Source organism: Oncorhynchus gorbuscha, linkage group LG20 (genome assembly GCF_021184085.1).
Source record: "Oncorhynchus gorbuscha isolate QuinsamMale2020 ecotype Even-year linkage group LG20, OgorEven_v1.0, whole genome shotgun sequence".
In the NCBI taxonomy this organism is placed as follows: domain Eukaryota; kingdom Metazoa; phylum Chordata; class Actinopteri; order Salmoniformes; family Salmonidae; genus Oncorhynchus; species Oncorhynchus gorbuscha.
Genome location: NC_060192.1, coordinates 13,949,506 through 13,971,327, shown reverse-complemented (window position 1 = coordinate 13,971,327; position 21,822 = coordinate 13,949,506). Strand labels below are relative to the sequence as shown.

Here is a 21,822-nt window from a genome sequence, read left to right as displayed (position 1 = left end):
ATATGTTAAGAAAATAAATTGTAGAAATAGGCGGAGTGTATATGATTGTGGCAACCAAGTATATTTTCACGTCACTGACACCTCGCGCGAACGCTACGGAAGAGGAAGACAGAGGCCCAACTCGACGGGAAATCTTTCTTCCTCCAGCAGGTAGCGGTTTTCCGTTGTTTCGCCCACCAAGCAAATAGTTTTGTTTGGAGGTCAATAGTGGTTTCCATCCAATTGGCGACAGATTTTCATGCGAATATTCTAAAATCCGCATAAAAATAATATGCGCATTTCTCCATCAAACATGTGGATACAAGTATGTGCGTGAGGAAGTAGGGCACATTAAACTATATTTTGCGGGTGAATTCGGATGTTCTAAATATAAAATTCGATTCCATCGTATTTTCAAATCTATCTCACAAAAAAATGTTGCGTTATATAGCGAGTGTGCCACCTCCGGTATTGGCAGTTAAATTCTTGCCAATATTGCGTGTATAGCGTTCATGATGAGATTATTATGGACAAAAGAGAGATTATTTTGTCAAATGGCAACCAAACATCGATTATCATGTCACCAGACTAAGACCCTCGATATTTATTGGAAAGGACCATCAAACTCATCACCTTGCACTTTCACCACCATGTGAAGTTCATCATTTAGTTCGTATGTAGCCTAATAAACTGCCTGCTTTACTGATGAGTCGTTGTGGGAATACCGCGCAACATGTTATCACGTGACTCCAAAGCGTTTCCACCGACATTTCTCACATAGGTTTTTATTTGATCAAATAGAAGTGTCATAGGGTTTCAGTGATGAGTGTACTGATATAAATAGGACACCTTACATCCAGGCAACTTGATTGTTGACTTGATTCATGATGATGACTGCTAGCTAAGATTTTGAAAGTATGATGTTGACATACAGGCCGTGTATGTTTTGGTTTTACAAAGATGTGTAAATAATAACATCCAACCAATTAATTGCATACATCATTTTTTTGCCAATCCTCAATTCTAAACATGTATTTTTCTTCTCTTTGCTCATGATATATGGCACACAGTTGGTGGTCGGAGCACGTCTCTAGAGCCACTGAGCCGGAGGAGCGTGTATTAATCCTTCTGTAGGCCTAGGACTCATTGCCGCCAGCACTATCATGGCAAACGAACGACTAACATTAACGAGTCAATCAGAAAGACATATCGTGACTCTCGAGTCTGTAAAAAAGCGTCGTTCAAAAATAGCTAATCTTTCGCAAACTGCACATCACCAGCATTTCTGCTCAAGCACGGCCAACAGCAGAAGGGTACAGATTTTCATGCGAATATTGTAGAATCTGCATAAAAAAATATGTGCATTTTCCTACTGGTATTTCCACCAAATGGACTTGTTGCATAAAAATCAGTGCGTGATGAGGTAATGCACACAATTTAAGCTAAATGTAGTCTAAGTTTTCTTGTAGTCCTACCGATTAAAAAATCTTAAATTCAAATCTAATTTTATTTGTCACATACACATGGTTAGCAGATGTTAATGCGAGTGTAGCGAAATGCTTGTGCTTCTAGTTCCGACAATGCAGTAATAACCAACAAGTAATCTAGCTAACAATTCCAAAACTACTACCGTATAGACACAAGTGTAAGGGGATAAAGAATATGTACATAAAGATATATGAATGAGTGATGGTACAGAGCGGCATAGGCAAGATACAGTAGATGGTATTGAGTGCAGTATATACATATGAGATGAGTATGTAAACAAAGTGGCATAGTTAAAGTGGCTAGTGATACATGTATTACATAAGGATGCAGTAGATGATATAGAGTACAGTATATACGTATACATATGAGATTAATAATGTAGGGTATGTAAACATTATATTAGGTAGCATTGTTTAAAGTGGCTAGGGATATATTTTACATCATTTCCCATCAATTCCCATTATTAAAGTGGCTGGAGTTGAGTCAGTGTGTTGGCAGCAGCCACACAATGTTAGTGGTGGCTGTTTAATTAACAGTCTGATGGCCTTGAGATAGAAGCTGTTTTTCAGTCTCTCGGTCCCAGCTTTGATGCACCTGTACTGACCTCGCCTTCTGGATGATAGTGGGGTGAACAGGCAGTGGCTCGGGTGGTTGTTTTCCTTGATGATCTTTATGGCCTTCCTGTGACATCAGGTGGTGTAGGTGTCCTGGAGGGCAGGTAGTTTGCCCCCGGTGATGCGTTGTGCAGACCTCACTACCCTCTGGAGAGCCTTACGGTTGTGGGCGGAGCAGTTGCCGTACCAGGCGGTGATACAGCCCAACAGGATGCTCTCGATTGTGCATCTGTAGAAGTTTGTGAGTGCTTTTGGTGACAAGCCAAATTTCTTCAGCCTCCTGAGGGTGCATCAAAGCTGAGACCGAGAGATTGAAAAACAGCTTCTATCTCAAGGCCATCAGACTGTTAAACAGCCATCACTAACATTGAGTGGCTGCTGCCAACATACTGACTCAAATTTCTAGCCTCTTTAATAATTAAAAATTGGATGTAATAAATGTATCACTAGACACTTTAAACAATGCCACTTTATATAATGTTTACATACCCTACATTACTCATCTCAAATGTATATACTGTACTCTATATTATCTACTGCATCTTGCCTATGCCATTCGGCCATCGCTCATCCATATATTTATATGTACATATTCTTATGCATTCCTTTACACTTGTGTGTATTAGGTAGTTGTTGTGAAATTGTTAGATTACTTGTTAGATATTACTGCATGGCCAGAACTAGAAGCATCAGCATTTCGCTACACTCACATTAACATCTGCTAACCATGTGTATGTGACCAATAAATGTGCTGTGATTCAGGCAATTTGTGCTTCAAATCAACATTTATAGGTATAGGGGCCTGCTTGGTGATTAGCCTAGTGTACGCTATTCAGTCTACACACGATTCATGAATAGATGTCCCCACCAGCATATTTCCTTATTTTCAATTCCTGTCAATCCTCAACTTCCCCTCCATTCAAGCTCCTCTGAAGTGTCATCTGGCATAGAACCATGACACATCGACTTGGGCCTCCCCACACTCAGCATTCTATTCTGAAAGGGACAGGATGCATGTGAATGCAGGAAACATTGCCACCCAAGACCCTCCAAAAAACTATGCAAATGAATACATGAATACATTAGGACTAGCATTAGCATGAGAGGTTGTTTTGTAGATTTTGTGAGTCAACCATAACATTTGGTCACATTCAGTTTCTATCTTCCTCTCTTGGTTTGGAAATAGAAGAGTTTTCAGAGTACATACCTCTTGAGATTGCTACTGGCACAGAGTTGGTCTCATCACTGCAACACAGTCTGAATGTTAATAGATTTGTACCCACTGATTCTTAATGGCTAACGCCGGCCAATTCCCACATTCTTGCAGGCTCACTGGTGCAACAAATTGGATGAAAACCTACAGGAATTTGTTTTATGTGAATGTATAATATCTGCTGACTCCAAAACATAGGCCTAGGCTACTTCACTAACCAAGAGTGAAATTAAATACCATATAGAAGGATTAACATAATTTCTGTGACCCTACTGATTTATCTACTATTTTTGTGTTCTGGTTCCCAAAAAAATGCCTTCTAGGTCATTTGTTTCATTGTCACTTGATGAACTTACCAACATGACTAACAGAAGGGGTATGTGATGTAGGTAATGGGCAGAGCCTTCTATTGCAATAAAGGTATTTGGTGATTATGAATAAATGGGTCAGAATGACTCAAATTACAACTCCAGGAAGCAGCACCAGCTCAGTCAAAAGTAGGGGGGGACATACAAATGCCTCATCCAAGAATGACAGAAAATTCAGTAAAATCAATAAAAACACACACAAAAAAATAACAACTAATATGGCAGTGTTGGAAAGAAGGACAGACAAATCTGTTTCCAGTTACTGAAGTCCTATGCACATCAAAGTAAGACCGTTTTCTTTGTCCATTTGAAATACACTTCCCATTTCGAAAGAAAAATCACCCATTAAATATGCTGTGTTATTGATGTAAAAAAATGTATGCATTTAGGCTATTTGGGTGATGCAATCTCTTTGTTTGTGCAACTACTAGAATTCAGGACACTTTCAGGTTTCCTCGATTTCAACACCCTCTTGTCTAGTGGGTAATGGAAACTAGTGGTGAGGTCATAAGATCCTGAAATAGATTCTGAATAGACTGAGGTCCCAGGAATTTGATATGGGTAACATCCCTATTAAGCTTGCTAACTTTCATAAACAAGTACTCCTAACTTGGAACATCATTTACAAACACAATTATCCCCTTATAGGTATACAATCTGGAATATTTGTATTGATTTTTTTATTTGACCTTTTTATTTAACCAGGTAGGCAAGTTGAGAACAAGTTCTCATTTACAATTGCAACCTGGCCAGTATAAAGCAAAGCAGTTCAACACATACAACAACACAGAGTTACACATGGAGTAAAACAAACATACAGTCAATAATACAGTAGAAAAATATGTCTATATACAATGTGAGCAAATGAAGTGAGATAAGGGAGTTAAAGGCAAAAAAAAGGCCATGGTGGCGGAGTAAATACAATATAGCAAGTAAAACACTGGAATGGTAGATTTGCAGTGGAAGAATGTGCAAAGTAGAGAGAGAAATAATGGGGTGCAAAGGAGCAAAATAAATAAATAAATAAATACAGTTGGGGAAGAGGTAGCTGTTTGGGAAAAATTATAGATGGGCTATGTACAGGTGCAGTAATCTGTGAGCTGCTCTGACAGCTGGTGGTTAAAGCTAGTGAGGGCGATACGTTTTTCCAGTTTCAGAGATTTTTGTAGTTCGTTCCAGTCATTGGCAGCAGAGAACTGTAAGGAGAGGCGGCCAAAGGAAGAATTGGTTTTGGGGGTGACCAGAGATATACCTGCTGGAGCGTGTGCTACAAGTGGGTGCTGCTACGGTGACCAGCGAGCTGAGATAAGGGGGGACTTTACCTAGCAGGGTCTTGTAGATGACCTGAAGCCAGTGGGTTTGGCGACGAGTATGAAGCGAGGGCCAGCCAATGAGAGCGTACAGGTTGCAGTGGTGGGTAGTATATGGGGCTTTGGTAACAAAACGGATGGATCTGTGATAGACTGCATCCAATTTATTGAGTAGGGTATTGGAGGCTATTTTGTAAATGACATCGCCGAAGTCGAGGATCGGTAGGATGGTCAGTTTTACAAGGGTATGTTTGGCAGCATGAGGGAAGGATGCTTTGTTGCGAAATAGGAAGCCAATTCTAGATTTAACTTTGGATTGGAGATGTTTGATGTGAGTCTGGAAGGAGAGCTTACACTCTAACCAGACACCTAGGTATTTGTAGTTGTCCACATATTCTAAGTCAGAACTGTCCAATTAAATTAGAAGGAATTTACATGTTAAACTATAAATGTAATAACATGTATATACGGAAACTATGTCAATATGTTGCTATTCCCTCTGCTAAAATGTACTGGAATGCAGCCCTAGGACAAGTAAACTGGAACAAAGTTTTGTTGTTGTCTGGTAAATATTGCATATCTAATAAGATGAAATAAGTATCATACAAACTCATTCATAGAATCTACCCTGTAAAGATCTTTATCATACACAGATTTAAAATAGCTATTGATAACAAATGTGTATTTTGTGGTTGTGACCCAGAGACTCTTGACCATTTTTGGGGGGACTGCTCTTATGTCAGAAGATTTTGGAGTGAGTTAGAAGATTTTATTTTAAAATAAATGACTGTTATTAATCTGAGGGACTCTGATTAAGTCGCTCTGGATAAGAGCGTCTGCTAAATGACTTAAATGTAAATGTAAATGATATTCTGTTTTGTTTCGATCCAAATGATATGGACCCTGATTTAACTTTCATTGTTAATTTGTTTATCTTTCATGGAAGATTCTTTATCCATAAAATGAAGTGGGCAGAGAACCAAACCCCTCTTCACATTATTTAAGTTATAATTTAAATATTACTTAGAAATTATCAGTAAATGTAAAAACAAAAAAGCAATACGCACCATAAAAGTATTTAATAAATTGAAAATGAATCTTGATATGTAATTCCCCTGTCTGTTAGGTTTATGTACTCTTGTTTATGTACTCTTGTACATGTACACTGTACATCCTTGCAGTTCAGATTAACAGCCCCATGCAGATGCCTCACTTCATGTTGCAAAACTCAGAATAGGACGTTTTGTAGATCCATGAAATTCAGAGGCCTACTCCTAAAAGTCCACCCCCATTGAAAGTATTCGTTTCCAATCAGAGATTAGTTTATCACATTAAGCACTACCAAAATCTTTCTAATCAGAGATGTCTTTGAAAACTACAGCTACATTGTTGCAGATGTAGCAGCTCTTGAATGGATGGAGAATTTAAACCGGAAGTACGTTTATGTTTTCTATTTATGCTTTTTGGTGCTGCATTCATTCAAAGCCTACGTTTGCGGCTTGTCTGAAAACGATGTCTGCAATGGAGGTCCCAGGACCAGAAAGCGATTGGAGAAGCCCTGCATTCCGACAGAAAGTTGTTGCACAAATGTGAGACAATTTAGTTTTATTAAACATTTGTAAACGTTGCTCACGTTGTGATATTTTATTTACTCCGCTATTATCACGACAGTGGCTAGCACACCAGTTAGCCATCTATGTTAGCTTCGCTACTGAACATGCTTGATATGAGGCCGTAAGCAATGCATCATCTGTGTTGATGCAGTTAGCTGCATGTGTTCTAATTTGACCATAAAAAATGCCTGCAGTTTGAGAAGTTTTGAGATGAACTAATTGGCGTTCAGCTGAAAAGGTTAGCCAAACTAGCCTTTGCTATTGTTACTTCGCTTCCTATGTAACTAGCTAGCTAATGTTAGCTGGCTAGCTAGCTAGATGCGAGGTATAGTCATCACAGACCCGGTGACATTTCTTCTTGGCCTCATTTAGAGTAAATTGCAGTTAATCATCCATGAATATAATATCACTGGAATGTGTGTTAGCAAAATACAGCAGGCAAAAATATATAATCTTCCAACATTCGTTTGATCTTAATCTCTTTTTCAGTGAAGAGGCGATGAGAAAGGCTGGGACTGCACACACGAAGTCCAGCAATGATATGGAGAATCATGTTTATGTCAAAGCCAAATCTAGAGTGAGTGAACGTTTTTAATTTACACACACCTAGTAAACTCATCATGGATCACCAGACAACACTCGGTCACGTTCTATATAATTAACTGGAATTATTGGTGAAGAATGACCATCTCATCTACACTGAACCAAAATATAAATGTAACATGCAACAATTTCAAAGATTTTACTGAGTCACAGTTCATATAAGGAAATCAGTCAATTGAAAGGAATCCATTTGGCCTTAATCTGTGGATGTCACATGACTGATATACATCTGTTATTCCCAGAAAAAGTAGGGGTGTGGATCAGAAAACCAGTCAGTATCTGGTGCGACAACCATTTGCCTCGTTGCGTGACACATCTCCTTTGCATAGAATTGATCAAGCTGTTGATTGTGGCCTGTGGAATGTTGTCCCAATTCTCTTCAATGGCTGTGCGAGGTTGCTGGATATTGGTGGGAACTGGAACACACTGTTGTACATGTTGATCCAGAACACCAGCATGTCTGATGAGTATGCAAGCCATGAAGATCTGGGACATTTTCAGCATCCAGGAATTGTGTGGAGATCCTTGCGACATGGGGCCGTGCATTATCATTCTGAAACATGAGGTGATGGCGGTGGATGAATGGCATGATCCTGTTACGGTATCTCTGTGCATTCAAATTGCCATTGATAAAATGCAATTCTGTTCGTTGTACTTCGTTCATGCCTGCCCATACCATAACCTCACCTCCACCATGGGGCACTCAGTTTACAGCATTGACATCAGCAAACCGCTCGCCCACACAACGTCATACACGCTAAACAGTCTGCCATCTGCCCGGTACAGTTGAAGAGCACACTTCTCCAGTGTGCCAGTGACCATTGAAGGTGAGCATTGGCCCACTGAAATCGGTTACGACGCCGAACTGCAGTCGGTTCAAGACCCTGGTGAGGACGACAAGCACGCAGATGAGCTTCCCTGAGTACGTTTCTGACAGTTTGGGCCGAAATTCTTCGGGTTGTGCAAGCCCGCTGTTTCATCGGCTGTCCGAGTTGCAAGTCTCAGACGATCCCACAGGAAAAGAAGCTGGATGTTGAGGTCCTGGGCTGGAGTGGTCTGCAGTTGTAATGTCAGTTGGATGTATAGACAAATTCTCTAAAACAATGTTGGAGGTGGCTTATGGTAGAGAAATTAACGTTACATTCGCTGGCAACAGCTCTGGTGGACATCCCTGCAGTCAGCATGCTAATTGCATGCTCCCTCAACTTGAGACATCTCTGGCATTGTGTTGTTGAAAAAACTGCACATTTTAGTACTCTTTTATTGGCACCAACACAAGGTGCACCTGTGTAATGATCATGTTTTTTAATCAGCTTTGTGATATGCCATACCTGGCAGGTGGGTGGATTATCTTGGCAAAGGAGAAATGCTCACTAACAGGGATGTAAACAAATGTGTGCACAAATGAAAGATTTCTGTGATCTATTAGTTGATTCATGGAACCAACTCTTTACATGGTGCATTTATATTTTTGTGTGTTATAATGGTGTTATTGTTTAATTCTGAACAGGAAGAATACTTGTCCCTGGTAGCAAGGTTGATCATTCACTTCAGAGACATTCGTAAGTACCCCACATACTTTTCCTATCTGAAATGTAGGTCTAACTCTTGTTCATATTTTGAGACAACTATTCTGTAATGGTATATTTTTTGTTTTGCAGATAAAAAGGCACAAGGAGGAGGTCTGGGTGAGTTGTTGTGATTTTGCTAAATATGTTTTCCCTTACTGAAAGACATTCAGAAGAATATCTATGTAGCTACTCATGCCGCTACCCATGTGTAAAATGTATATACTGTCTCCCCTCTTCCAGATCCCATGAATGCCCTGACAAATCTCACAGGGGTACCAGGGGTTCCAGGGGGCATCGCCATGGGGCCTAGGCCACCTGGTGCACCCATGGGTGGCATGGGGACCATGGGGCAGATGCAAATGGGTCAGCATGCAATGGCAGGTGTGGCTGGAAATCCTCAAGCGAGTGAGTGTATTTCTGAAGCTATTTAACGTTCTCACGTTATTCATGTTTATTTGAATGCTGCTGTCTGTTAGCCCACAGAAACAATTGGATCAGTAGCCTACTGGTCATGACATTTTGATTTTCGATCAGGGACCTCCAAACTCATATTCCTGTGTCCTCCATGAGGCTCAGAGCATGTGAGCAGAGATGAGTGGGAGCAGAGCGAGGAGCAGAGCGGGCACAATTTGACTGCAGCTGGGGAAATGGACGTGGAGCGCTCTGTGTGCAGTGAGCTGGATTTCCGACCGCTCAACTCGGCTCACAGGCACTGCTCTACACTCATATTTCTGTTTCCTCAGTAACGCTCAGGTGTAGTGCTTTTCCTCCAGGGCTTTCCCCAAGTTCTCAGCTGGAGGATGTGTGTCTGTTTTGTCCTCATCCTCCCTGTAGTAGGAGGTCCAGGGCAGATGCAGATGCAGCAGATTGCCCAGCAGCAGCAGTCCATTCAGTTCCAGCAGTTCCAGGCACAGCAGCAACAGACAGCCATGCAACAACAGCAACAGACGGCCATGCAGCAGCAGCAGACAGCTATGCAACAACAGACAGCCATACAGCAGCAGCAGTTTCAGGTCCAGCAGCAGCTGAAGCTGCAACAGTTACAGCAGCAACACCATCAGAACCAACAGCTCCAACAGCAGCACCAAAACCAGCAGCAGCAGCAGGCCCAAAACCAGCAACAACAGAACCAGGTATAACAGGGATGCAAACTTGTCCATTTTTGACGATGTTCGCCGCTTGGATCTCAAAATAGGTCATCCACGTGAGTTGTGTAGAGCTGTAAAAAACTGACAAAAAGTGTGCAGGCGTAGAGTGTATCACCCATAGTGCTATACAAAAGAGCCTCAAACAGATCTTCTCCCTGTGATCACTACCTTCTCTCTCTCGAAATGAATGACTGAGCACAGAATGTATCCCTACACGGCCTACAAATAGAATATCAGAGTTCAGAGCGTGATGTCAGATTTGTCATGTCAGAATGAGTGCTTCATCCAATATCACGTGACAGCTGTGAGCATCCAGCCACATCCCCTAACCAGCCATTAGCCTACTCAGCTGCTTCTCTGTCCATTCTTTCTGTGCATCTCCATCAGTTTTGAAATGTTATTTTCCGTGATGGCGAGCTGGGGTGTGCAGACGTTATTGGAGCGGCTCGCTGCGCAAGCGAAGTGGATACGCCTCTATTAATTTCGCCTGTAAGAACAATAAGGGCAGTTGGCTTCGCTGTCACCCAACCTCTTAGTGCCATAGAGGAAAAACGGAGCACATTGACAGTCAGGTTTGCCATAAGTTTCTAGCCCAAACCACTCCTTACCGGAGCTACCTTCTTCCTCTTTCTACCTGTAATTGGTACACATTTTATATAATTTTATAAACCATGCGCGCCTCACATTTTTGGATGGATAACAAGTGATCGAGGGGCAAACCCTGTGGTATCATGATACTACTTGGTATCGTGATACTTGGCCTGGTATCACATCGTTAGTAAAATGTTGGTATTGTGACAATTCTTTTCACCTTTGGGCCCTCACCAGTTTGTGTCCCTTGTATAAGCTCCAATCCCCACCATGATGGCATGCCTAGATGTACATCAAAAGCTAACATCGACATACAGAAAGCAGTTCAATTGGTTGATCTTTTGGTAAATAAATATAAGGATAAAATTAGCATATTTTATGGCTTCAAATCATCTATATTTAAGTATTTACATGCCTTCCCCATCTCTCTTCAGATGCACCCATCAAGGATCCAGCAACAACAGCAGATAGTTCAGTTACAACTCCAACAGCAGCATGCCCAGGCCCAGGCACAAGCTCAAGCCCAAGCCCAGGCCCAAGCACAAGCCCAGGCGCAGTCCATTCAGCACATGGTCCAGCAGCAGCAGCAGGTTCAGGCCCAGTCTCAGCCCCAGGCAGCCCAGCTACCCCCCCACTCCCAGCAGCAGCAGGGCATGGTGCCCCAGTCTCTCGCTGGACAGATGACCTCCACACAGCACGTGCCCATCAGCTCGCTCAGTCAGCAGCAGCAACAGCTCAAGATCCAAGCATTGCAGGTAAAGCAGAGGTGGTGTTATGGAAAAATATTAACTATGTTTAGTTCACCCTCTGTAGAATAGTGGTGACCTTTGATTGTCCACTCTAAATTCGTAATCTCGAGTCTCTGGGATAACACCCATTCCAGTATCTTTTTTTTTTTACACACCCCTCTGTTTGCTTGCTTCCCTATGCGTGTGTTTGTGTGTGTGCTGTGTTCTGTTTGTGTGGCCAGGCTAGAGCGATACAGCAGCAGCAAGTCCAGCAGGCCCAGCAGGCAGCGCAGCAAGCCCAACAGGCGGCAGCCCAGGCCCAGCTAGCTGCAGCAGTACCTGGACAGGTAAGAGCACAGCACTGCAAGCTGGTGTGTAGTGGGTCTCATTGACTGACTGGGGACTGCCACTTGTCACTGAGCTTGGCCTGGAGTGAGTGCACGCTTTCAGATTCACCCCCTTTGAAATTTCAGCAGTTGATTTAATTTTGGGTCGCAAGCTCTTCTGTTGGTGTTAAATGACTTGAGGAAGACACAGGATATTTCTCTGTGTTGTCCGTTGCCATACTTAATCTACTGCCATAGCCAGGAGGCAGTAATGCTTGTTTTATAGCTCAACGTTACCTACAGAGACTTAAGTTAGCATCTATTCTAATAATTGCACTGTTGCTGCTTGATGTCTCAGGCTCAGGGGTTCTTTGGTTTGAACTGAATGATGAGTCTCCTACATAACCCAGGAAATCAATTTAGTTTGTTGTCATTTGAATATGATGCTTTCTGAGAATTCCTTGATAGGCTTGGTACTCCTGTCTCTATCGCTTCCAAGCAAAATAGGGATGGAGCTAGGATTCACTTCCACAAGCCACTTCCCCCATCCCTTTCTTCTCTACCAAACTAGAACTCACCTTGACCTCTTCTCCCCCTGCTACTTCTCCCTTTTGAAAATCCCTGGAAGTGTGCTACTGCATTTCTCAGAATGAAACCCACGGGTGGGCTACTGAGAGAAAATAAAGTTGATCTCCCAGAGGATGTCTCTTTATTGTACCTCACAGCAACGTTAGAATGTCTTGTTCCCCCTCCATGCATGTGTGTTGTTCATGCAGTGAATGCTGCAACTGCATGCCTACTCTGCCCTGCAAACCAACAATATTCTTCAACTCGGCTGCTACATCTACCAGCGCTACTGTTACTGTAGATGCAAATACATGGCATCATCAACCATTGAAGGGCCCCCATTCTCTCATCCAATTGACCAATAGATACTGTTTTGGAAAACCCTGCCAAACCTCCTACTGGGGGTACCAGTGAGGTTCCACCATTCAAAATGCAATGTCTCTCTACGCAACCGTTGTTTGATAAAACCATTGAAATAGTTTCCAGACTAGAATGTTTAATAAATTAATGTTGAATAATTTAATAACCAAAAATTGAGATCTATGTTATTTCTGGTCAGTTGGCAATGTTGACCTACTGTACTTGGCTAAGCCATTTAAATAACATACACACTGCATGGTTTGGCCTAAAGAGGAGAGGGCGCATGTTCCCACGGCTGGCCTCATCACTGTTGTCATGGCAACTGTTTGTTCCGACTCCGGAGACAGGGTCACATGCTTGGCAACGCTGCCTGGCTGTCTCTCTCTCACCAGGGTTTAAGATGATACTATAACTGTGGCTCTGTCTGTGTGTCAATGAGTGTGCGTCCATGTGTTTGTTGTGTAATGTATTTGACAGATTTTGCTCCTGGGAGTGTGCTTGCATGTGTCCGAGTGTGTTTTTTTTTGTGTGTGCATGTGCATCATCTCCGCTAATGCATTGCATTTCTTGTTTTGCTTGTGACATGTGTGTTGTCCCCTCTGTCCTCCAAGATGATGATGCCCCGCCTTGGGATGCAAATTCCACCCCGGTTGCCCCGCGCTGCCCCGAACCCCGCCATACCTCCAAACTCTGCTGCCATGGGAGGACAGCAAATGCCACAGGTATTTACGCCAGGGTAGAGTGACCAGGTAGTCTTCCTACTCTGACCTGACCCTCATGGTGACCACCACCTCTCCTAAAACCGTGTCCCTCTGGTGTGCTTCCTTATGCCAACCCTCATCCCTCAGTGCAGCCCTCAAATCTCATCCCCAAACCTCCACTCCTGCTTCTTATACAGACCAGTGGAATTAGATCGGATAGTAAACATCTGTTCTCATGCTCAGTATAGATATGTATATGGATTCATGGAAAGAGAGCTGTGCCTTCTACAAGCAGGTTCCCATTTGGAATCCATTAAGGGCAGGCCTATAGATGTGATTGGGAATGCTGTTGTTTATTTTGCTCAGTGTAAGGGCGTCTGGCCAGTATTCATTGTGTATGGTAAGTACCAGTAAGACAAGTATTTTCTTCCTATCTTCCTCAGTAGGTACTCAGGCCCTGGTCGGTGTAATGGCTGAAGGATCTTTTCCCCCTGCTATCTAGGATGGATGGTAACGTGATACAGCATTCAACCAGCTAAAGATGTGCTGGGGTCTCCAGTGATTGGTTCCGTCTGGTGTGAGCCCCCAATATTTATTTTCACTCCCTCCATAGGTTCAGCAGCACCAGATGATGTCATCGCCCTCGCCGGTACAGGTGCAGACCCCCCAGTCCATGCCCCCCCCTCCCCAGCCACAGCCATCCCCACAGCCCCCGTCCTCCCAGCCTAACTCAGTCAGGTGAGCAAAGATGACAAGCCCACTCTCTCCCTTTATGTAGTGATTTTATTGACTTGAATATGGCATTTTTATTTCAGGTCTAGAATAGAATGACTTTCTCTGGTGTCAACTGTATTGCGTTTCTTCACAGCAGTTCTGGTCCCACACCGTCGCCAGGTGGCTTCCAGCCTAGCCCATCCCCCCAGCCCTCGCATAGCCCAGCCACCGCACGCACCCCCCCAGAACTATAGCGTTCCCTCCCCAGGACCCCTCAACACCCCAGGTACTGTCCCAACTCCTCGTTGGAGCAGAGGTGGGGGCCTTAGCCCCTAAATATCATACCTTATAGTAAGGATTGTTTTCCTTACTATAGTTTACATTCTTAAATCGGCTCTATGTAGGATTTTGATTTGTCTGGAACCATATCATTTTCTATTTACATTCTATGCCAAATATTGGAAGACCAATCAAGCCTTTTCCCAGTGTCCCCAAGACTATGTAAACACATTGAATGTACCCGAGGATTTTAATTGTTGTCCCACGTGGTTGTCTGGTGACGTGAAGGGAACCCCAGTTCAGTGATGAGTCCATCCGGGGCCAATCAGCAAGAGGACCAGCAGTACATGGAGAAACTCAAACAGCTCTCCAAATACATCGAGCCGCTGCGTAGGATGATCAACAAGATAGACAAAAATGAAGGTATGCATTCACGCCATGCTCTTTATTACTTTTCTCGCCACTCTTGACTGTTCCCACTCACTAAAGGGAGTTTGCGTTCCCAACAGATAGGAAAAAGGACCTGAGTAAGATGAAGAGCCTGCTGAACATTCTCACTGACCCCAACACAAGGTAAAATAATACAAGTGTGTTGCTTATGTGTGTCAGTGTCCATCCAAGTTTGTCTCAGCAATGGTTATTGAATGATATCTCCTCTCCTGGACTTGCAGGTGTCCTCTCAGAACCTTACAGAAGTGTGAGATAGCCCTGGAGAAACTGAAGAATGATATGGCTGTGGTAAGCATGAGACTGTGTTGATAATATTGTGCTGTTTAATTGCTCCTTGGTTTTCAAAATGTCTTTCTGTCGTGAATTCCTAAAGGTTACCCATTGAATGTGAATCGTCAACAATTCAACAAAATGTTTGCTTATTTAGCTCCTTAACAACTGACTTTTTCCTAAACCTGTTCTAGCCGACGCCACCCCCCCCACCTGTGCCCTGCACCAAGCAGCAGTACCTGTGCCAGCCCCTCTTGGATGCCGTCATGGCAAACATCCGCTCGCCTGTCTTCAACCATTCCCTGTACCGTACCTTCGCCCCAGCCATGACAGCCATCCACGGGCCGCCCATCATGTGAGTTTACCCTAACCACTCCTTCATGTCCAGAAACACTACACTTTAGGTCAGGGTAGGAAAGTATTTTTTGACGGGCATTGTGGAGCATCCCTGCTTTAGATCTCTGTGTACCACTCTGTCGTTGATACTAGACCATCCTCATTTCCTACAGTGCATAAAGAAAGTGTATTAAATAGTACAGAAGCTGTGGGATCAGGCCGTCATCTGACACCCATGTCTATTCTCTCTTCACTCCACAGGGGCCCCATCATCGCGGCCCGGAAGAGGAAACACGAGGAGGATGACCGTCAGACCATCCCCAACATCCTGCAGGGGGAGGTGGCCCGTCTTAATGCCAAGTTCCTGGTCAACCTGGACCCTTCGTTCTGCAGTAACAACGGCACTGTGCACCTCATCTGTAAACTAGGTGAGTTAAGGGCTGAGGTAGGCAACTAGATTCAGTCACGGGATGATTTTAGTTGGAGCGGATGTTCTGCTAATTATTTATTTTATTTAACCTTTTATTAAACTAGGCAAGTCAGTTAAGAACAAATTCTTATTTACAATGATGGAAGCAAAAGACCTCCTGTAGGGACGGGGCTGCAATTAAAAATTGAAATATAGGACAAAACACACATGACATGAGACAACACTACATAGAGACCTAAGACAACAGTACAGCATGGCAGCAACACATGACGACAACATGGTACAAACATGATTGGAAACAGACAACAGCACAATGGGCAAGAAGGTAAAGACAACAATGCCTTACGCAAAGCAGCTACAAGTGTCAGAGTCCATGATTTGAGTCTTTGAATGAAGAGATTGAGAACTGTCCAGTTTGAGTGTTTGTTGCAACTCGTTCCAGTCACTAGCTGCAGCGAACTGAAAGGAGGAGCGACCCAGGGATGTGTGTGCTTTGGGGACCTTTAACAGAATGTGACTGGCAGAATGGGTGTTGTATGTGGAGGATGAGGGCTGCAGTAGATATCTCAGATAGGGGGGAGTGAGTCCTAAGAGGGTTTTATAAATAAGCATCAACCAGTGGGTCTTGCGATGGGTATACAGAGATGACCAGTTTACAGAGGAGTATAGAGTGCAGTGATGTGTTCTATAAGGAGCATTGGGGGCAAATCTGATGGCCGAATGGTAAAGAACATCTAGCTGCTCGAGAGCACCCTTACTTGTCGATATATAAATTACGTCTCCGTAATCTGGCATGGGTAGGATGGTCATCTGAATCAGGGTTAGTTTAGCAGCTGGGGTGAAAGAGGAGTGATTACGATAGAGGAAACAAGTCTAGATTTAACCTTAGCCTGCAGCTTTGATATGTGCTGAGAGAAGGACAGTGTACCATCTAGCCATACTCCCAAGTACTGGTTTAAGGTGACTACCTCAAGCTCTAAACCCTTGGGTAGTAATAACACCTGAGGGGGACCTTATTCTTACCGAACCACATGATATTTTTTTAGGAGGTGTTCAGAACAAGGTTAAGGGAAGAGAAAGCTTGTTGGACACTAAGAAATCTTTGTTGTAGAGCATTTAACACCAAATCCGGGGAGGGGCCAGCTGAGTAGAAGACTGTATCATGTGCATATAAATGAATGAGAGCACCTCCTACTGCCTGAGCTATGTTGTTGATGTAAATTGAGAAGAGCATGGGGTATAGGATTGACCCTTGGGGTATTCCCTTGGTGACGGGCAGTGGCTGAGACCGCGGATATTCTGACTTTATACACTGCACTCTTTGAGAGAGGTAGTTAGCAAACCAGGCAACAACCCCTCAGAGACACCAATACTCCTTAGCCGGCCCACAAGAATGGAATGGTCTACTTCATATAAAAATAGCAGCACAATATTGCTTAGAATCAAGGGCAATCGTGACATAATTTAGGAAATTTAAGGTTGCAGTGACACATCCATAACCTGAACGGAAACCAGATTGCATACCAGAGAGAATACTATAGACATCGAGAAAGCCCGTCAGTTGATTGACACATTTTGCCAACACTTTGATAAACAGGGCAAAGTAGAAATTGGCCTATAACAGGATCAGCTTGATCTCCCCCTTTTAAATAAAGGACGCACCATGGCTGCCATCCAAGCAATTGGAACTTCCCCAGTGAGGAGAGACCGGCTCAGCGATGATACCTGACCCAGATTGTTTTTTTGGGGTCACGTTTAAGGATCTCCTTTAGCACCTCAGACTCAGTGAGCGCCTGCAGGGAGAAACTTTGTAGCGGAGCAGGGGGGAAAGTGGGAGGAGTATCGGGGCTAGTCGCATTAGAAGGGCTGGGAGGTGAGGAAATATTGGATGGGCAAGAAGGCATGGCTGAGTCGATCACTTATGGGCCAACCGCTAGTGTAGGGCATTGAGAGATGAAGACCGGGGGAAATCTCACTATTCTCTCTCAAATATAAAATAAATTGGTGCCTGACGTTATTCCTTGCCTCTCTCTTTCAGATGATAAGAACCTGCCAAGTGTGCCTCCTCTCCAGCTCAGCATCCCAGCAGACTACCCAGACCAGAGCCCTCAGTGGGCAGACGATGGGCAAGTGTATGGTAAGACACACTGGCTTCTCTGTACCCATACATTGCATTCGGAAAGTATTCAGACCCCTTAACTTTTTCCACATTTTGTTATGTTGCTGCCTTATTCTAAAATGGTTAAAAACATTTTTTTTCTCATCAATCTTCACACAAAGTGAAAACAGGTTTTTAGACATGTTTTAAATGTATTAAAAATAAAACACATACCTTATTTACATAAGTATTCAGACCCTTTTCAATGAGACTCGAAATTGAGCTCAGGGGCATCCTGTTTCCATTGATCATAAATAATAAAAATCTTTGAGATGTTTCTAAAACTTGATTGGAGTTCAGCTGTGGTAAATTCAATTGATTGGACGTGATTTGGAAAGACACACACGTCTATATAAGGTCCCACAGTTGACAGTGCATGTCAGAGCAAAAACCAAGCCATGAGGTTGAAGGAATTGTCTGTAGAGCTCCTAGACAAGATTGTGTCAAGGCACATCTGAGGAAGGATACCAAACATTTCTGCAACATTGAAGGTCCCCAAGAACACAGTGGCCTCCATCATTCTTAAATGGAAGAAGTTTGGAACCACCAAGACACTTCCTAGAGCTGGCCCTCGGCTAAACTGACCAATCGGGAGAGAAGAGCCTTGATCAGGAGGTGACCAAGAACCCAGTGGTCAGTCACTCTGACAGAGCTCCAGAGTTCCTCTGTGGAGATGGGACAACCATCTCTGCAGCACTCCACAAATCAGGCGTTTATGCTTACTGGCTAGACGGAAGCCAGTCCACAGTAAAAGGCACATGACAGCCCACTTTGAGTTTGCCAAAAGGCACCTAAAGGACTCTGACCATGTGAAACAAGATTCTCTGGTCTGATGAGACCAAGATTGAACTCTTTGGCCTGAATGCCAGGTGTCACGTCTGGAAGAAACCTGGCACCATCCCTGCGGTGAAGCATGGGGGTGGATTTTTTTCAGCGGCAAAGACTAGGAGACTAGTCAGGATTGAGGTAAAGATGAACGGAGCAAAGTACAGAGATCCTTGATGAAAACCTGCTCCAGAGCGATTAAATCCTCAGACTGTGGTGAAGGTTCACCTTCCAACAGGACAACCACCCGAGCACACAACCAAGAAAACGCAGGAGTGGCTTCGGAACAAGACTCTGAATGTCCTTGAGTGGCCCAGCCAGAACCCGTTCTAACATCTCTGGGGAAGAGACCTGAAAATAGCTGTGTAGCGACGCTCCCCATCCAACCTGACAGAGCATGAGAGGATCTGCAGAGAATGGGAGAAACTCCCCAAATACAGGTGTGCCAAGCTTGTAGCATCAGACTCAAGGCTGAAATCGCTGCCAAGGGTGTTTAAACAAACTACTGAGTAAAAGGTCTGAATACTTATGTAAATGTGATATTTCAGTTTATTTTTTAGACATTTTCAAACATGTCCAAACCTGTTTTTGCTTTATCATCATGGGGTATTGTGTGTAGATTGAGGGGGAAAACAATTTAATCCGTTTTTAGAAAAATACTGTAATGTAACTAAATGTGGAAAAAGTCAAGGGGTCTGAATACTTTCCGATTGCACTGTATTAGTCAAATTGACTCTGTAACTTTGGGTGTAATGGAGAAAGTAGCCCAACATTACCATGACAGTTTAAAATGTTACGTATATTTATTTATTTTTAGCTTGTCTCAGGTTTCAATGCATTTTCGAGTTGATTTATGCTTTACTTTGTCTTCCTCTACCCTCCAGGTGCTAACCCCTTCCTACAAAACGTTCACAGAAATATGACCTCCAAGCTCCTACAGCTCCCAGACAAGCACTCAGTGACTGCACTTCTCAATACTTGGGCCCAGAGTGTCAGACAAGCCTGTCTTTCAGCAGCATAGACAAGAAGCTCACCTCACCTGTCCAGCATAACTTATCACTAAGACAGTGCAAACAGGAAGGAGTGGGCTACCACATCTTGGAGCACCAGCTCTCCCCTATCACTAGGGTGTGCTGCTGATGGTTCTATACAAACTGTATTATGAGAAGGTCCATTTGGGATGAGTTATGTAAAGAATTTTGATTTGAGAAAATGTATAACCAATAACTGAAAACGTTGCGGTGTAAAGCTTTGAAGTGTGTGTGTATATATATATATATGTGTATGTATGTATGTATATATATATATATATATATATACACTCATAAGGGATTTTTGTTTTGTTTTGATGAATAAAAACTTTTCTGTTCATCTGTGTTTTCATGAACCTAGATACAGGTAACTTCCAAAATAAAGGAAACACTTCAGTAAATGAGTGATACAAAGTATATTGAATGCAGGTGCTTCCACAATGCTGTGGTTCCTGAGTTACTTAATCAATTAGCATCCCATCACGTTTAGGGTCATGTATAAAATGCCCAGTAGCTCATCGTTTTGTCTACTGTGGCTCGAAGTGATCTCAGTGTCTTGGAAATTAGGTGTCTCAAAGGATTACAGGGGGTTTAAATGGTGTCTGTCACCAGATTTTAACACAGTTGAACACTTATGGGAGATTCTGGAGCAGCACCTGAGATGGTGTTTTCCATCAACAAAACACCAAATTATGAAATGTCTTGTAAGAACGGTGTCGCATCCCTCCAATAGAGTTCCAGACATTTGTAGAATCTATGCCAAGGCGTGTTGAAGCTGTTGTGACCTAACACCCTACTTTAAGACACTGATGGTGTTTGTTTTGGCAGTTACCTGTACATCCATAAGAGAATACAACTAACTTGACCAACAACGCCACACCAAAATACGTTTAATAGGGAGAAATATAAATGTATGTACATTGAACTTAAACTTTATAAGTTAGCATTCAGTCAGTGGTAATTTACTGGAAGTCCTTCAATGGCCATGGTAGGAAGTCTGTACTTTTGTTAGTGTGGACTGAGCCTGCTGTACTGCTAGTCCCTCAATGCATTGTTTCTCAGCCTGATCCTCTGTGGACACATATTTTTAACAATGCTTTTTTATAATAAAAAGTAGTTAATTGCATCCGTGGTGGAGCCCAGTCTCATATTACCAGCATTTTTCACCCTGCCAGCTCCTATTAGTTATATTGAACATTGTGGCACCAACTCGCCTTCTGAACGTTCTAATCCCATTTTGTTGTACTATGTCACAATGGCAGTTTCGCTATAGTTGACAATGGAGACCTACCTGCTCACGTTGATTATAGTTCAAATGTAAACAAAATGTTACTCTGAGGTTGTCCCATTGTTTACTATAGGGAAATATAGGTATGTCTGTCTATTTTGCCAAATATCTCGCAATGTGTATGTTATGATTTTTAAATTGGACACCATTTTAATCATGAGAATCTCTTTCTAATTAAGTAAGGCTGGGCAGTATATCTCGTCATCAAACGATAGACCAGAAATAGAAGTTGCCATTTTTTCCCCTACTTCCTCGTTATGCAGACATAAGCACACTTGGCACCATTGAGGTGCGGATGTTTACTTTCTACACGATATGTTATTTTTCAGTTTTGTCAAAAGAACAGATTGTAGTGGTAAAATAAAGAAGGGATTACAAGCTTCACTCCAGTCAAAACAGGCTCTGCGAACGTTCGATTCCATTCATTTGCTATGGACACGCGCTAGTGTTCCAGTTTAGCCAACGAACTAAGTCGTTTTCAGCCTTGGGTGAATTTTGACCCGTTCTATTGTCCAGCCTACTTCTGTATCTCCCTGCGATTCTGGAGTTCAGGCTATTTGAGGGCTGGGAGGGTCACCCTTGCCTGCTTCCCAAAAAAGGTGCAGGGACATGGAGGAAGCAGTTCAACAATAGGTTCTGATGCGTCATTGTCCTGTAGATGCAACAACTGAATATAAATCTGAAGCAATGCACCAGTGTTGCCAACTCCTCAGTAAGGAAAGTAGCTACAAGTCGCTAAATGACGTCATCGCATAATTGGCCATGTGAACGTAATTGTGGTGGACGCTGTAGGAGAGGGGAATAATGTCGTGGGAGACAAAAAGCGAGTAAAAAAACACCCTAAATATGTTTAGAACTACA

At 43.0% G+C, this 21,822-nt stretch overlaps 1 protein-coding gene across 1 annotated transcript; it reads left to right on the top strand.

Moving 5' to 3' along the window:
* Positions 1–14: 14 nt before the first annotated feature.
* On the top strand, positions 15–20,011 carry LOC124007194 (mediator of RNA polymerase II transcription subunit 15-like). Its single transcript, XM_046317585.1, is given in 20 exon segments — positions 15–150; positions 6,458–6,561; positions 7,075–7,162; positions 8,699–8,750; positions 8,850–8,876; positions 9,000–9,164; positions 9,594–9,892; positions 10,933–11,253; positions 11,469–11,573; positions 13,091–13,201; positions 13,794–13,918; positions 14,049–14,133; positions 14,135–14,180; positions 14,462–14,596; positions 14,683–14,746; positions 14,845–14,911; positions 15,088–15,248; positions 15,491–15,657; positions 17,698–17,796; positions 19,527–20,011. Coding segments are annotated over 19 exon segments (2,331 nt in total). The 5' UTR covers positions 15–150; positions 6,458–6,484; the 3' UTR covers positions 19,664–20,011.
* Positions 20,012–21,822: the final 1,811 nt, after the last annotated feature.